This window comes from Lycorma delicatula, chromosome 10 (genome assembly GCF_047948215.1).
Source record: "Lycorma delicatula isolate Av1 chromosome 10, ASM4794821v1, whole genome shotgun sequence".
NCBI classification, from domain to species: domain Eukaryota; kingdom Metazoa; phylum Arthropoda; class Insecta; order Hemiptera; family Fulgoridae; genus Lycorma; species Lycorma delicatula.
In genome coordinates this window covers 83858547-83876565 of record NC_134464.1, presented here as the reverse complement: position 1 = coordinate 83876565, position 18019 = coordinate 83858547, and the positions used below count along the sequence as shown (strand labels likewise).

Below are 18019 nucleotides of genomic sequence, written 5' to 3'. Positions count from 1 at the left end.
TGCTTCAGAGGATAAGATGAATGATTTTCAGCGTGGGTGAAACTGCCATGTTTGACCAGGATTCGAACACGGGAGCTCCGAATAAAAGACCAAAAATTTTGAAAACAATAAAAGATTAGAAAACAACGCAATATGGGGTTGGTTGCAAAGGGACTCTTCATACTGAAGAATCAATTATCATATAAAATGTGTGTAAAAATCCACCACACTATAAAAAAAGGAATAAATGAAATATTAAAATTATTAGTTTGGATATAGCTTTTAAAATAGAGCATAGAAAAAACAGAATGTAAAAGAATAGAGGTCTTTGAAATACAAAGAAGAAAGATGTTGAAAATTAGGCGAGTTGAAATTCAAAATGAAAAGATGGTCTCAAAATGAGTGAGAGAAGAAAATTATGGGGGAGACTGTAAAGAGATGAACAGGGTTGGTTGATCATACTAAATTTTCATTAGATTCAGGTTTAGTTGATTTAGTAGCAAGGATCTATGAAAGATAAAAACTAAGGAAAACAAAGAAAAGAAACTAAAGAAGAAAGCAATAGAAATGTAAAACAGATAATTAAGGTTGTAGAATGTAGTAAATAAATTGAGATTAAAAGGTCATTTCAGAATAGAAAGAAATGGAGAACAGCATCAAATTAAATGAATGATGACAAAATATAAAATTTTTGGATTAACGAATATAAAGAGTTAAGAAATTGAAGAACCCTAAATTATCATTTCTTTTAAATAAAACTTCTTAAAAATACTATTTCTCTTCATAATTTTTTATGACAACCAAGAGAATTAAATTTTATTTAGCAATGAAACAACCAGCAGAACTTACATCTAAAAATAATTTCTATTTGTTTTACTGACTTTCATGAGTTAAAAAAACCCTTTAACTGCGACTTGTCCACTATTATTTCTTCATTTATGCATTTTAGTAAACGTCATGAGGAATTAAGTAAATTGTACATAAAATATATTCATTACTTCATGCATGAAAGTACATGTAACTACATCAAAATACACCAATTAACTCTAAGCTTATGCTTATGACATATTTGACTGTTTAAACACTTTCTGTAACTGCAGAAGCTATTATTTTAATTATTAACAAATAAACTCATATATGAAAGACATAAACGAGAGAATTTCTGAAAGTAAACTGTCAGCTTTAATGACTAAATTTAATGTACAATAATTTAAATTTTCATGCATTAATTTATTGACATAATGCCAGAGAAAAACAAAGAATATTTAATGCTATAATAATGATATATGTGGTCATAAAAAATTAATTATTAAACTGATAACTTACTACTGCAGTAGGTGCCTCTTTAACATAAGCAATATCCAAAGCAATTTCATTACGAGCATTTATAAAATCTTGATAACTGGAATGATGTTGCGGATCTAAATGTTTACAATACGCTAAAGCTAGATCTTGTTTTGGAAGTTGTAACATTATCTGTTTTCGACGATATTGTTCACCTGATGTTCCAACACGGGGTACTTTCCCATGAGGTAACTGCCAAAAATATTGTTCTATCTGTAAAAAAAAATCAACGTTTTAATTTATAAAACAATTATTATGAGCAAATTTTAACTGAAATAGCTTCAAAAAATTATAAACAAATCGTACAGAAACATTTAGAAACCATATAGATGTACTACATTAATTTGAATTAAAAAAAAATTCCAATTCATTTTTCGTGTATGCTCTTCTTATTCTGAGGTAAATTTAATATTACCAAAATAAAAATATTATTAGGGATTTTTTTAAAAGAATCATATGCAATCCAAAATTTAAAAAAAATTACCAGTACATCAAAATATAATATATATTTAAATATACATCAAAATATATTTAAAGTAACATCAAAATATAATTCATAAAATTCAGAATTATATCCAACCATAACCTAAATCACCTTTTTTTGTCTTGTTTAACTTCCCGGACCACCATTAGGTATTGCTTCAGAAAATAAGATCAATGATTTGTAGCATGTATGAAATATGCCATGCCTGACAGGGATTCAAACCCGGGACCTACGGATGAAAGACAGAGATGCTACCGCTCGCACCAGGGAGGTTGGCAACCTAAATCACCTGACTTTCTTTTCAATTAAGCAACAATCAAATTTCCTGTTGCAGATAATAATCAGGCATATTAAGTGCTTCAAGAATGTATTTAAAAGTAAATTTCTAGTGCCTAGTATGCATAAATCCAACAGCAGTTTCAACATATAATAATATGTAATTAGGTATTACTCATTTAGTAAGCATAAGCACATTGATGTGGGAGTAGTTCTACCTGAGATGACTGAAATAGTTAGGCACTGCTAATAGTACATTGGAGCATACAGGATGTTGTACATCATAGCAAAAAACCAGTTACTCCAATAATTAATCTCCATCTTATGCATCAAATACGCTTCCTAAACCATGATGAGTAATACACTCTTGGCAAGTCCAGATTTTCTTTTTTCTATGCATTGCTCGTTTACCACCTTCATTTTTGTTGAAAGTGTAATAATTTCTTTAGAAAAAAATTTGACCAAATATTGAAGACTGCCATTCCCTGAGACAAATTATCATTGACAAAAGGCTGAAAAATACTATTTGCACGCATATATTTTTATTGACCTATTACTTCATTAAATCCAAAATGCATTTTTTGTTTGGACGGTGATGTATTGCATTCTGGTGTCTGAATGTGTGTGTGTGTGTGGGCGCATTACCCCCTTTCCTGAAGTAATGCTTCTTTAAGCAATTCTAGGAAGGGATGTCTGGGTAGCCAGGGGTGTAGGTTTAGTCAATAGGGCGCAGGTACAAATACGCATTTAACATCTTGCGGAACCTGTTAGCGACCCCGACACTGCCATATGACGTCTGTAAAATGGATTCCCCACCTCTACAAGAGATCCAAAATGCCACTTTTCATTTGCTCTCAAACCATCATCTCACCTAAACATCATAATATTAAGTTCATTTAAATACATCAGCAATTTCCTACATCTACCACTCTCGAAGAATTTTGAGTACTGAGGAGCATAGAACTATTTCATTCATATGAAATAGTAATCTGATGTTTAAATTAGCCACCTATAAATCTTCTTCAACCATACCATGTAAGTTATTTAAAAACAAAGTATAGCAAGTGCAACAAAGTATAGCAGTATAACAAGTGTATAGCTGACAAATCACAGCCTTACCTTACTCATCAGAGATTTATTATATAGACCGTTCAGAAAGTCGCTCTGCAGTATACTTTAGAATTATGTGATGCATTCTGCTCTTTCGGCATTAGGTTGGTTGCCGTATGGGTTCATTCAGTGTTGCTGAGTAATAAACCAAGATGTCAGTTGTTGGTTGTGACTGAATGAGCTTCATTTCGTGTTGTTTCATTTATTGGAATCAACAGTGAGAAACGTAATGGTTCTTTTGGTAGAGGAACCCATTTTTCTCGTTGAACATGTTTTTCATGAATGTGACAAGTATACTGATTTAGTGAAGCACGAGTCTTCTGAAAAGTTTCCAAATACTCCCGTTCCTCACTGCAAAGGAGTTTTAACACTTATCGAAAAATTTCAGGCAACAGGCTCTATTGAAGGTGCTGATCAAAGTGGAAGACCTCCTAAACTAAACAGGAGGTGCTTGGTATTTCAGATGCTATGGCATCTGAAGGTCCACCAAAGTCAATGCCCAAGAGTACAGTAGCAAGATATCAGACTTGCTACCGCACATAAAGCTGTAACCTACTTAATGGACACAAAACTTTTCACCTACACAGTAATGTAATGTATGTTCAAGAACTGAAACCTACAGATCATGCTGTAAGACTAAATTATTGTTAATTGGTTAAACATTTTATTGACCAAAATTCCGTGGGTATCCTTAACATTACGTTTTTTACAAATAAGCGTAGTATAAACTGTAAGTATATTAATTCACATAATACATGACTGTGGTCAACAACTAAATTACACAAACAAGCTTTATATGAAGTGAAAATTGAAGTTTGGATCGATGTGAGTAGAACACGCATTGTGGGTCCAATATTTTTTTGAAAATACAGTTAATAGTGATCGTTACTGTGCTGTTTTAACAAATTTCATTAGTCAGCACACAAATTTCACACTAATTAGTCATTAGTATCACTATTAATCAATGACTTTATTATGAAATGTCTGTGAATGAATCATTTCGAGAGGTTAGTTGCCTGCACGATTGCCTGATCTGACTTTAGATTACTTTTGTATGAGGGGTGGCAAAACATGCAATGAACCGCAACAGACCACACATGATTGACCGACTAAAAACTGCATATCCGTTTCTATAAAATAATGAAATGAAAATACAGAGTAACAATTAAGAAATTTCTCTTCCATAATTTCAGTGCACAGAAACTTTCCGAACACATTGTATAAACATTATTTGAAAGATAAAATATTCTACTCTAAGATACTGCTACAGATAGATCGCACTTAAATAGAAAACAATCAATAGGATTACTTTTGTTTCATCTATTACAACCAAAAAAAGATTTCAAATAAATAGCTTATAGTTTAGTTGGTAATTTTACATGCCAAAAATTTCTGGGATGAGCACGATTTCTCCTTAAGACCCTTTATCTGTTCATGAGTGGCCCTTTAATTTTTGGGTAAAAGCCAATTCCTTGTGGCTTATATTTGTTGTTTGTTACAATAAGATCCATTGATCAGTAATTTCCTGCTCTTGACTGAATAAAATGTCCAAAACTTTCGACGGACTGTGAGGAAGAGAGTATGCATCGCCTGGAAGGGACCTTTAACTATCCTCTTTGGGATTGATTTTCTTGTACTGAAGTTTGTCCAATGATAGATCATCCTTCTGTCTAATTGCTTTATTTCTTAGTTTTGATCACTTATTTCCAATTTCTATTTCCGGAGGTATAAATATGAACATACCATTTGAGGATATTGGGATCTGTTGAGCAAAAGTACCTCAAATATACTCTACTGGAAGGAGTGGTTGTAGGTGGATGTAGATCAACTCAGGGACTCTCATTTCATGTTTTCCTACCTAGTGGCTGCAAAAAAAGCTTTATCAATGAAGAGCCTTTCAGGTAAGGCCAAGTCATCTTTCCTCTTAAAATACCACAGCTCTTAAATAAATGCAACTATTCATAAAAAAAAATTTAAATAAGTAAAGATACTGTAATCTGTTTTGGATAGGATTGTAATACTTCATGGTACCTAGAAGGATCAATCATTCCAATCATCTATCTCCTCTCTCTCTGCTATTCTTTTTCTCTCTTCACTCTGGTGCTGTTCCAAGGACTTAACTATGGCTAATGATTATGTGCTAAGTCTGATTATGTATTTTATGTACAGTTACTGTATCTCAGGTATTTCTATTGTTGGGGACATTCTACCAAAGATCTCTCTAGAGACTCAGTTCCTTTCCTGATAAATATAAAAAAAGCCTCCAGCTTGAATTTTCCTGATAAACATATAGGGAAAACCTACCACTTTTACTTGTTTAGCCTCTGGAACCACCATAAGGTGGTTCAAGAGGCGAAGGTGTATATCATCCTTAAGAGGATGATATACATGTAGTAAATGAAGTGCAATTTTGTACAGTCGACCATTCCTGAGACATGTGGTTAATTGAAACCCAACCACCAAGGAACACCAGTATCCACAATCCAGTATTCAAATCTGTATAGAAGTAACTGCCTATACAAGGATTTGGGCCTTAGAACTCTCGACTTCAAAATCAGGTGATTTGTAACGACGAGTTAACTACTACACCAACCCCAGTGGATCATGAAAACCTTTTTCTTGTTCCTGTTTAGCCTTCGGGAATTACCATTCAGGTATTACTTCAGAGGATGAATGATCCATAAATCCATATTCAAATCCATAAAAAAGTAATTGCCTTTACTAGGACTTGAATGCTGGAACTATCGACTTCCAAATCAGCTAATTTATGAAGACGTGTTCCCCACTATACCAACCCGGTGAGTTGATTATGAAGACCTGATAATAACCTTCCAAACTCCTTCTAATATATTTATAAATGTGTATAATAAATGTACCTTTCGAGAAGAGAGTCCAGGAGGCACCCATGTATAACCTTCCAAAACACAACGGTCCTTACAACTTCTCTTTTCTGAATCCTGGGAAGCTTTAAATCCCAATCGTTCTTGAACATTAACCCATTCATCATGATAAACTTCATGATCTTCTCTAGGACATTTACAGCTGTTGCACGTCTTCCTATAACAAAAAAAATACAACAAAAAAAATAAATAAATGAAATACCCTAAGTGTAATTTTCTAATATAAGAAGGAAGAGTTAAATGATGTGATTTGTAGGCCAATTACATTTTTTTTAATTTTTATTTTTTTGTTTCTAATGGTAATTATAAATATGGTACAAAATGGGGGTGATCTCAGTACTACCTTATCCAAAAGCTATATAATTTTACTACTGATTATTATAATGTTAAAAGAAATATTTTAATATTGAAAACTAATATTCTGCCCCTAACTATCAAACAGGAATGCACACAAAAAATTAACTGACCCATAAATAAACATTTAATTTCCTTTGATCATTTAATAGACTTATTTTTTTTTTTTTAAATCATGAGAATTTATATTTATCATTATTAATATGTTTTATAAATAAAATAAAAATTATGACTTTATAAATAAACATTATTTTAATAAATTAAGATCCATTAAATGTTTTCTTTGTTTTTTTAAAAAAAAATAGGTATATCTTAAGGAAAAACCTAGTTTTTTTTTATTGTAGCACTTGTAATTACATAAATAGAAAAAAAACTATGTTTTTTATTTAAGTGAATGACTTTATTATAGATTATATTACTGAAATTAAATAGCAAATACATAACATAATTTATTTTACAAATATATTCACTAATAAAAATTTTCACATTAGTAAACATAACAACCAATACAATGAAAACAAGCATCCAAAATTTTATTCAACTTAATTTAGGATAAATTATCTGCAAATAAATATTACCAGTTTTTTGGTTTGTCAACAGAAAATGTTTGTTGTATCGTCTCTACTCAACCTTATTTATGTTGGAAGAAATGATAAAAAAAGATCTAGAAATGAATGAAAGGATTAACATTACAGGAAGAAAAATAAGCAGTACAAAATTGTTGGACTCATCTTAAAATGTAAAGGTGATGTAAAAATTAGAAGACATTATAACAAATACATTAAGAAAATGAACATTAAAAAGATAAATGGTTTTTTGTCAGATTCACTCCCCCAATATAGAATGGTCATTGAATGAATAAATCTATCCCAAATGATTCAACAAAAATCATTTAGCTGTTTCCGCTGGATTCATTTTCTTTATTTTACGGAACTTAACATCAATGATAAAACAGGAGAGACCTATTTCTGTTAAAACCCATGAAACCATTTTGAAGAATCATATCTACTACAGTGCCCACTAGTGGCCTATAACCGTAAACATGTCTAAGAACCTGCTCTCAATTGATACTTATGTAAAACAAAAAACTGCATCGAAATTGGTCTGATAGTCTTTGAGGAAAATAGTAACAGACATACACACAACCTCTACTACCACATGTATATACCATCTCTGTTCCGTCAAGGGTAATAAGTGCTTTTAATAATTGTTGTCAATACTACTGGCCAAGTTGTCTTAAGTAAAATTAGGCCAGCTTTATCGATAATACAATCTCTATATTCCAGTTTCTTTTATCTGTAAAATACTCTTACATAAAAACAAAGAAGACAGTTTTACTACTATTATGTTATTTACAAAATTAAATTTTTTTCATTATCTTCTGTAGGTATGTTCTTTTATCAACTGACCATTCTATTATCATTTTATTGAAAATTTTTATCTTAAATAAATAGTGTTTTTTTAATTAAGGGAAAGTGCTACGAACTAAAATAAAAATAAAAAAGTTTCTTTCCTCATTATAATATTTTTTTTAAAAGAAATAAACACATTGTTCTTTTGGTATCAAGTTTTATACATTCTAAGATATGTGAAGTAGGCTACAACATTTCATATAAATAAACTTTAAGATATTTTTTAATTAACAATGTATTTATTCCTACAGAAATTAATCTGCCCTTTCATGAAACATTTTTATTTTTTATTTAAACTGGACATTCACATAAATTTTCTTAAATTTATAATATACAAAACATTGTAGAATGTGTATTGTTATTATACATAACAATATTTTACATATTTTATTATAAACAAGACTATACTTTATCATTCGTACATCATAATAGGAAATACATATATCTTTAAAAAATGAATATATAAGAAAAAAAATTGTATCAAATTAATCTTAAGTTGTAAGTTTAATTTTTTTTCATCTTCAATTAAGTTAAGAATGCTTTTAATTTTTTAATTATTTGGATTTGTGGTTATTTTACTATTTTGTAATTCTTTGTAAAATAGAGTTGTTAGTTCCTTTTTTTTTACTTCAAACAAAAATTTCCTTCAAATTATTTATTCTTTATACCACATTTAAAAAAAAAATTAATTTTTTCTGAGAATTCGTTATTACTCTTTTTTATTTACGTTTATTTTCTCCCAATCTTTTACTTTAAATTTGTTATATGATTATTTACTTTGTAAATTATCATATAACCAAAGCAGTAAATTTACTTTGTATATTCATTCCTTTTATCTTTTAAACACAATATTTTGGTTACTTTAATATTATATTTTTCTTTTATACAGTAAAATTTATGCAATATATTTATTACCATGTTCAAGAAATGAAAGTGTTTGATTTTTTTTCTAGGAAAAAATAGAACTTGATTAAAAATCAGATATATTAGTTACGGACCATGAAACAAAAAATAAATGTTAACGTTTGATGTCTGTGTAATAGAATGATTATTTTTTGCTACAGCCAACTATGGATCACATTTAAGAGTTTTCAGTTCAGCATTTTCTCTTCATTTCTGACATTCTAGTTCTCAGCCTTTCTTGATGTTTTTCTTTAGTGTTTCTTTTCTTTCTTTCAATTTTCCACAATTCAAAATTATAAATCTTTTTCCTTAGTCTCTTTCTGAAATGTTATCAACAGAAATATTTAATTCTTCCAGATCTTTTTCTATTTTGTGAACCAGTTACTTTAATTTTTTTTTTTGCTGCTGGAAAATTAAAAAAATTTTTTAGTTAATCTATTTTTATTCATTTGGAAATTGTGTCCATAATGTAAAAACATCAATAATCTTCGCTTTATAATACTTGGTTATTTAAAAAAATTTTTTTTTATAAATATCATCATTAGATTTTACTCGTCATCTTTGAATTTTATTTGTACGATTTTTCTTAGAATTTTTCTTTTTTTTCAAAATATTTTCTAATTGTCCAGCTTTATCTTGAGTTAAACATTTAGATGCATATGAGCTTTCCAGTTTTATACTGAGATATAATCCCTTAATTTTGTGTAAACTGAAAAGATTTTTTGTTGTAAATACATTATTTTAGTTGATGCATTTTCCATTTTATTTGCCCAAATTTCATTACCTTTTTATCTTTACAGATTGGTTTATGTATTAAATTTATGTATTTGTTTATGTTTTCAATTCTCAATATTTTCTATTTAAAAAATTAGGAGAATGCTTTTTGTTTTTGAGAAAAATTAAGTGTTTTCAAAACTGAAAAATTCCTAATTGAAAAATACAATTATTATTTTGTAAAAAAGTGATTTGAATTTTGGCCTCTTTTTCACTATCTGCTAAAATTGCAAGATCATCCTCAAAAGCCAAATAAATAATTATTATTAATTCACACTTTTTCCAGACCCAATTTAAAAATTTATTTTACTTTCATTCAATTTTGATGGCCAAATTTTCATAGTTTGTCCAAAACTATGTTAAGAGAAATGAGGTAATCCAACCCCTTCTTGTAATCCTGTTTTATTCTCTAAAGGTTTTGAGATTTCTCCTATAAATTTTAGTCTCGAAAATTTTCTGTTAATGTTTCTTTAATTAATTTAAGAATTTTTTATTGGTTTTATAAACTTTCATGACGTTAGATAAAATTTCCCAGTCAACAGAATCATATGCTTTTTTAAAATCCACAAAAGTTATTTTGTTTTACTAATTTCATCTGAAATCTATTTTAAGATCATAATTTGTTCAACATATATTCTGAACCCACCCTGATTTCCATCTAATTACTGATAGAAAATTTTTCTAGCTGATGTTTCTTATGAATATTCTGGAAATCTCCACATATTCTGTGCAGCTTTCTGGATTCAGAGCCTGTAGGCAGCCGCATCACTTGTTTGTGACATGTGAGTGAGGTGCGATTGCTTGCTTACAAACAAATAAAATACTATTTATTTAAAATTAAAATTTTCAATAAAATGATAAAAGAGCACACTTATGTTATTCACACTTAATTGTGTGAATAACATAATAGTAGTAAAACTGTGTTCTTTGTATTTATTTAATAGTATTTTACAGATAAAAGAAACTGGATATAGATTGCATTATCAATGAAGCTGGCCTAATTTTATTCAAATCAAATACGCCATTAGTATTGACCAGCAATTATTAAAAGCACTTATTTTAAAACAACAGAAATATGTCTCTCTTGTTCGGTAACATAAAGAAAATTAATCTATCAAGTATTGTTATTTTTTTGTTACATTTTAGGATAAATTTATTCATTCAATGACCATTCTTCTAAAATAGGCGAGTGATCTGGCTAAAAACCTTATAAAAGCTGCATATATAATATGTAAGGGGCAGACCCCAGTAAATAATGCTGAGGATGCCAGAATTTCAACTAGCATATTCTGTGTGATCTAATGGGGGCTGCTGATGGAATGATCAAGGAACGTTTTTACCCAGTGTTTACATAATAAATAACCTGATAAAAACCAAGCTTCATAATCTCTTCTAAATATACAAGACAATGATTTATTTTTGAATCAAAATTAAATTCTTAACATACAGACATAAATCAACATTTCTGCAAACTCATAAATGTTAGTGATCAAATCATCAATGAATCCAGGTGAATGAAATTTCTTTCAATAATTATAACAATATAAGTTACACTGAAGTATTTATCTGTTGTCAATAAACCGTAAATTGTCTCAACTCCTATTTTATATGGAACTCTAGCATTTTGGTGAACCAGCCTATGAAGTTGAAATAATTATCCTACAGGTCAAAATAAGGCAATCCTTTACTAACTTACTGTGACACTGAATCCTTGATACAGCAAGGTAGGGTTATTTCAACAAAAAAAAATCTATTTTTTATTACCAGATATGGTAATAAATCATCATGTATTTTAACCATTATTAGGCAATTATATAATTACTAGAAAAATACAACAAATTTGTTTAAAAAAAGAATAATAAATTTATCTATTAAAAATTAAAAGAATACAGATTTAAGATTAAATCATATTTTTATTGATAATTACTGAAAAGAATATATCTGGGAAATACAATCCTAACAATTTTTAATGTTAAGGGACTCTCACAAGTAGAAAACCAAAAACAATAACCTATTTCTAGATTGATTCAATGGAATGAAATGTTATATTTATAATGATATAAACAAGATATTAACAGGATATTTACTAAGCAATACACCTTTTTCTTATTTATTAAAAGAAAAAAAAAGTGAAATAATTAAAAATTAAAACTATTATTAATTAATGATTCATATTAAAAAAATAATTATCTTTTGCAGTTTGTTAAGTGATATATATATATATATACCATATTTTTAATTTTAATATAGTTAGTTAACCTTAGTCATTAAGTCTAAACAAAAAAATTTATGATCAGTTTAATTTATTAATTCACTGAAGAATAATTTGAAGCTTGTATGTGAGAATGTGGAAATAGAATTTTGTAGCATATAAAAACTTCTATGGCTAGCCAGGATTTAAACACGGGATCTCTGGATGAAAGGCCAAAACTTTCATCATGGAGATCTCAGCTATTTACATAAATATTTTATTTCATATATATAAATGGCTTATATTCTGAATAACGATAAATGATTACATATATAAATATAAATCGAAATAGGAAGAGGGTGGTAATGAAGAATTTACATTTTAAATCTGTAACTGTATAAACTGAGTGTGCTACTATCACAAGCTTTGGCTAAAAATAAACATAAGCTTAATGCACATAAAGTCAAGGAAATAAAATGCCAATGTTTCCTCTTCTAGGATATTATAAATAATAGATAATTTTAAGTGTGTTTTAAAATTAAAACTTTTAAATAACGCACAAATAAATATCGTGTAAAAAAATTATTTATTAAAATTATTATTCCACTGTATGTGATAAAAATGTAAATGTGTGATAAAATGTGATTAAAAAAAAATTTTATTATTTTTTTCAGTAAACATTTTATCTCATAAAGTCTTTAAAATAAGAACGATTAATAATAAAGCTTACTTATGAGATTACAAAAATAAATTTTACAACTCGACATCTCCCTAAAGAAAACAAAAAAAGAACTTTATTTTGTCCTTAATATTTACTGATTTCTGTGGCAGAGTGGTAACACCTTAACTTTTCATCTGGATTGTTCAGAGTTCAAGTCCTAGTTAGCACTGAATTTTTCACATGCTGTAAAATTCATTATCATCCAACATTAGTGACAATTATTTGGGCATCAGCTTATTATTGCTATTGCATGAATAAATAAATAAGGAAATTATTTTTTTAAACTACTAAAAACACCATTTTTATTGGAAAGAATTACATAAAATTTTCTTAAACTCAAAAAAATACAGGTAAAAAATCATGTAAATCTGAAATTAAAACAAATATAGATTTGCCAAAAATCAAAATCTCAAAAATACTAAATAAATTATTAAACATAAAAGTTTTATAAAAATGTCCACAGACAAAATGTCTAGATAAGCTTTTGTATTATTTTAATCATATATGTATCAAAAAAAGTTTATTTATAGTATTGTTAAAAAAAAAGTTGGTTCAATAATTTTATTTGGTGAAATAATATACTAAAACCAATCTTTTCACTTTGTAAAGATAATTCTTGTAACAGGTTTGAAATGCAATGTTCCAGATTTATTTATTACATTAATGTAACTGCTTAGATGGAGCCATGCTTCATCAGTGAAATAAACATAATCCAATACTTTAACCATAATTGAAACCCCAACCCCAACTAATCATGCAAGATTGTAATTTTAAGTTTGTGTTGCCTCAAAACTATTATTTTCATTATCTGAACTGAGAGATTATGCAATGGTATTTCAGGATACAGTAGCAACTGATTCTTAATGTTAATAACTTGACAGTTAGCATTAAAATATGGGCAGATCATATTTGATCTCCCATCTTATCATCTTAGATCAAGTCTCATTTTATAATTAATTTATTCAACACATGAATACAAACGAACATTCAAAATAATTTTTGCATTTGTTACAGTTAATGTTCTAAAATAAAAACTCATTGCTAAGGTGGAAAAAAATTACAATTCATATACAACAAGCAGTTCACAAAACAAATATAGCTTGCTGTTTATAACTAAAGGAATTCAGTGATGTTAATAAAAAAAATTAACTGTTACCAATTGCATAAAAATGAATAATATCCCTTTATATCACTGCTGCCAACAGGTATATTATCAAATTCTGGATTGAGTGAACTAAAAATTTAAATAGAACACATTCTCCTTCAAATATATGTTTCTTAATGACTATGTATGAGTAAAATTGCATAGTGTGGCTAAAAGATTACCTGGACAGTTAGACATGACATAATTATGAGTTTTGGAATGGATTTCCTTAAGAAAGCATGAACCTGTTTTTGGAAAACTTTTTAATAATTGGAAAAAAACAATCTGTTGTAATGTATGCTTGCATTTGAGGTTTTATACGTAAAATCAATGATCAGGTTATGTTTCTCATCCTAAAGTAATGATAACCTGAGGTTATAAATCTTCCTTTTCTCATTATTCATCCTTTTTCTACCCATGATACCTCCTAAGTTTTTTTTTTGGTTTCTTTTCCCCTTTTCCCTCTTTTTTGTGGTATCTTTTCCCTTGATCTTAGATGGGAATATCTTCCCTAGAATTCTTCCAAAGATACCGTCTCTTTGTTTTGGCTATCCATTGGTTTTGTATTAAGGTTGTGAATTTTATAGTTTAGGGAAGTCAGGTCCACTAACTAGCCTACCAGGGATAGCCAATCAGCAGTTGATGTTCTTATAAGATAAAGTTGGGCCTTATAAACATAAGTACAAACAACAGCATAATAGAATGTTAACAAGAAATGATTAATAGTAAATTAATAATTACTGTTCCTTAGATTTAAAATTGTTTGTAAGTACTATAAAATTTTTGTCTAGAAAAATTAATATCAAAGAATTAGAATTATTTTAATAACAGGACAACAAAAATGGTGCTAGCCAATCTTACATCTTGCATTCAATTATTAACAAAACAATACTCTACAGCTTAAGATTAATCCATCATACCTCATGCATATTCTTTTTAACCAGTATTAACATCTTTACAGTTAGATTACAAATAATTTAAAATAAATTAACATGCGTTAAATTTTAATATAAAATAAATTCTGGAAAAAAATGTTTATTAATAAAAAAATGGATTCAGTCATTTTTTAGTAACATCATATATAATACTGTTTTGTTATAATTAAAAAATAGAATCACTAAATTGCCAATTAATAAGTTGTTTCTCAAAATTTGAAAATTAAAGTAACAAAAAACCAAACAAAACAAAATCAATAAAAAAAAAACATAATACCTTATTATAAGTTCACAAAGTTCTGCTTGGTCGAATACTTTACAATATAATTCTAATATTCTGACACATGCATATTTCATACCCGGCCAAGGTATAAGAGTAGAATCTAAAGCCTCATAAAGAGGACACCATGCTGTCTTCTTACGTCTTTCTAACATTGTTTATTATATTTTTATGTTCATATACTGCTTTTATTTTGGTTCACAGTTTAAAAATAAATAAAAAATTTCACAATACACATTTATAAAAACATTTCATCTTAATATAACATGACAAGTCTGTCATGTCTAAAAACCTTAACTGTCAATTTATTTTAGCAATAAAAATAGCACATGTCAAAAAAAAAATCAAGTTTTTTGTTTATAAAAGATCTAATTTTCTTAATAATTTATTTAATAAAACTTTTATAAATCTTCACAAAAAAAAACAATAATAAAAAATTAATAATTAAAATTACAAATTTATGTAATAGTATTTGATTAACAATAGATTTACAAAGATATACTTAAACTATCAAAAAAGAGAACATTTTTACTTTTTTATTCTTCATTGTAACACAATAAAAATCTTGTAATGAAAAAAAACCTATATACTTTTTATTTAAAGTACAAAATATGTAAAATACTCCGATTGGTTAAAATGAAAAGGAAAATCAAATAACAAATCGAATTACATTTTTAAAAAAATATGGTAACGCCCCCACAATATTTATATACCAACCGTCACAAAATAAACCAATAAAAAATTAAACCAACAACAAGACATACCTTCTTCCGTATCTCAGATTAAGCTATCATTTAACCCCTTCGCAGGTTACTACGTTAACAATATAATCAGAATAGAAAAGCCCATAAAAATTAATCCAATGAACAAGACATTACCTCTTACGTATATAATCTGAGATACATAACTGTATCTCAGTTAACATAACTGAGGAAAATGTAAATGAATGTAATTATACAAATCTATTTTGAATTCAAGATAGTATTATGCGTTGGTTAAACTTTTAATAAAGTTTAAAATATACAAATATTTTTAATATAAATAACACTGATTTACGAAGTCAATACAACAAAATAAAACACGGTCAAATGTATCCTGAATTCAATGAGAGAAATAATAGGATAAAGTATAATTAGAACTATGATAAAGTATATTTAGATGAGTTTTTTATTCATTATTTATCTATATTCTTTACAAAAATAAAATTTTATTTAATTAATGTATTCAATTAATATAAATTTTAAAAGTTTTAAATTTGATAGTTAAAACAAAAGTAATTGATTGATTATTGAATAGGTCCAACTTCCAATCGATGCATTAATTTGTTATCCTTTCACAGTAAGCTAATGCAATTTGTATGATTAACTTTCTCTCTCTCTTTCTATATATATATATATATATATATATATATACATATATATATACACACACACACACACACACATATTTACGTAGTGTCTTATGAAGAAAGGGAAAAATTTCTGTGTATCTTCAACGTGTGAAAATAAAGAAAAAGATTCATATAAACATCGGTACGGAAATGCTTTGTTTTGAGTTATAGCTTGTGAAAATGTCACCCTTCTCCAAGAGTAAGATGAAGATATATTGAAATTAAATTATGGGGTAAATTAGGAAGATTCATATGTTTTTTAAACTGAAAAAAGTTGTCAAAAATATTGCACGACTTTCTCGGCTATGCCGACTGTCTTTTATGAAAGTAATAAAAAAAATTACTTCTCATTCGGGGTTTGTAATACAACATATAGGTGCCAAAGCTACTTTAATTTGATAAAATTTTATAAATTTTATTTTATAATCCTTTAAATAAGAAGAAAAATATTTAAAAAAAATGTTTTTAATAATAAAAATTAAAAGCGTGTTATAGCTAAAACAAAAAAAAACTGAATATATATTTTTTAGAGGTGGCGAATAAATTTTAAGAAACTTTTTTCTAAAAATATTCATTTATATAGGTTAAAAAATTTGCTTAAGTAAAGTTTTCTTCAAATCTAAAATCTTCAATAAAGACTAAAATAAGAAAAAATCTCCAAAAACGTTTTTTGCATTTAGGTCCGGGGTTTTTAAAAATTGTATACATTTCTTCATAGCTCTATATATAAAGTAAAAACTTCCAATATTTTAAAAAATATTTAAACCTAAGGGAGAGAGAGCAAAAGACCAAAAAGAAACATATTTCAATTTTAAGAGGTGGGTGTTGATTTTAAGAAAAACGTTTCTGTATTATTTATATATGCATTGTAGATAACAAATTTGCTGTAATAAAGTTTTCTCTAAAATGCCTGTGAAGAAAATTAAAACTAATTTCATCGCGATTATTCCTCAACTCCCTTAACGAATTTTGAAAAAAAAATGATTAATGCCCTATACGTAGAAATATTTGAGCCAAATTTAAAAAAAAAATCGGTTTGGTCATTCCCGAAATGCTACATCCATACATACATTTCTTTCTCTAGATGAATTAGTTGCGATCGTTTGTGTGTGTGTGTGTGTGTGTGTGTGTGTGTGTGTGTGTGTGTGTGTGTGTCTAGATCGAGTGTTGTGATGGTTGTTCTTGGGGTGTGTGCATGTTTGATGCTACTTTATTGTTAGTGGTGTCTGACTGTGTGTGTGGGCGTGGGCGTTTACCACCCTCCAGAAGTAATGCCACTGTAGCGGTTTCCAGGTGGGGTGGTTAGCCTGGGGTAGTGGTTTAGTCAGTAATACGCAGGTACACGTATGCACTTAATAACTTGCGGAACCTGTTAGCAAGCCCCCGACACTGCCTTAGCGCCCGTAAATGGGGTTCCTCCACCTCGTTAATACACAAAAAAAAGATGAATTAGCTGAACACTGAAACATAAATATTTGCAAAAAAGACCTTTTGTAACATGATCACAAAACTTTCCCCTATAATATAATTATTCTACCTATATTTCCAGAGAAAATAAAATTATCGTTATTAAATTGCCAGAAAACGAATAAAATTTTGCAAAAAAAGATTTTAAGAAATTTGATTTTTATTAAAAAGTAAAATAGAATGAATTGTAAGAAAATAAAAGAGCATTTTAATTACAATAACTTTTTTATACTAAGATGATTTTAGAACAATCAGTCACCGGAAGAACGACTAATTAAAATAAGTAAATTTAAAAAAAACTTGAGTATATATTACATTTCATAAAGAAATGAAAATAATTTCAGGACATTTCTAC

General features: G+C 28.0%; 1 protein-coding gene across 5 annotated transcripts in view; it reads right to left on the bottom strand.

Moving 5' to 3' along the window:
- Window positions 1-18019, bottom strand: part of Lmpt (four and a half LIM domains protein limpet) — a 913540-nt gene that overhangs the window by 373578 nt on the left and 521943 nt on the right. For 3 of the 5 annotated variants that reach the window (XM_075376627.1, XM_075376625.1, XM_075376628.1), the window contains 2 exons: window positions 6070-6250; window positions 1306-1536 (listed from right to left, as the gene is read on the bottom strand). In XM_075376627.1, the coding sequence (XP_075232742.1) occupies window positions 1306-1536; window positions 6070-6250 (412 nt within the window). Of the gene's footprint in view, window positions 1-1305; window positions 1537-6069; window positions 6251-14804; window positions 14978-18019 lie in introns of those variants that run through there. The other 2 variants (XM_075376626.1, XM_075376629.1) reach the window with 1 other exon arrangement.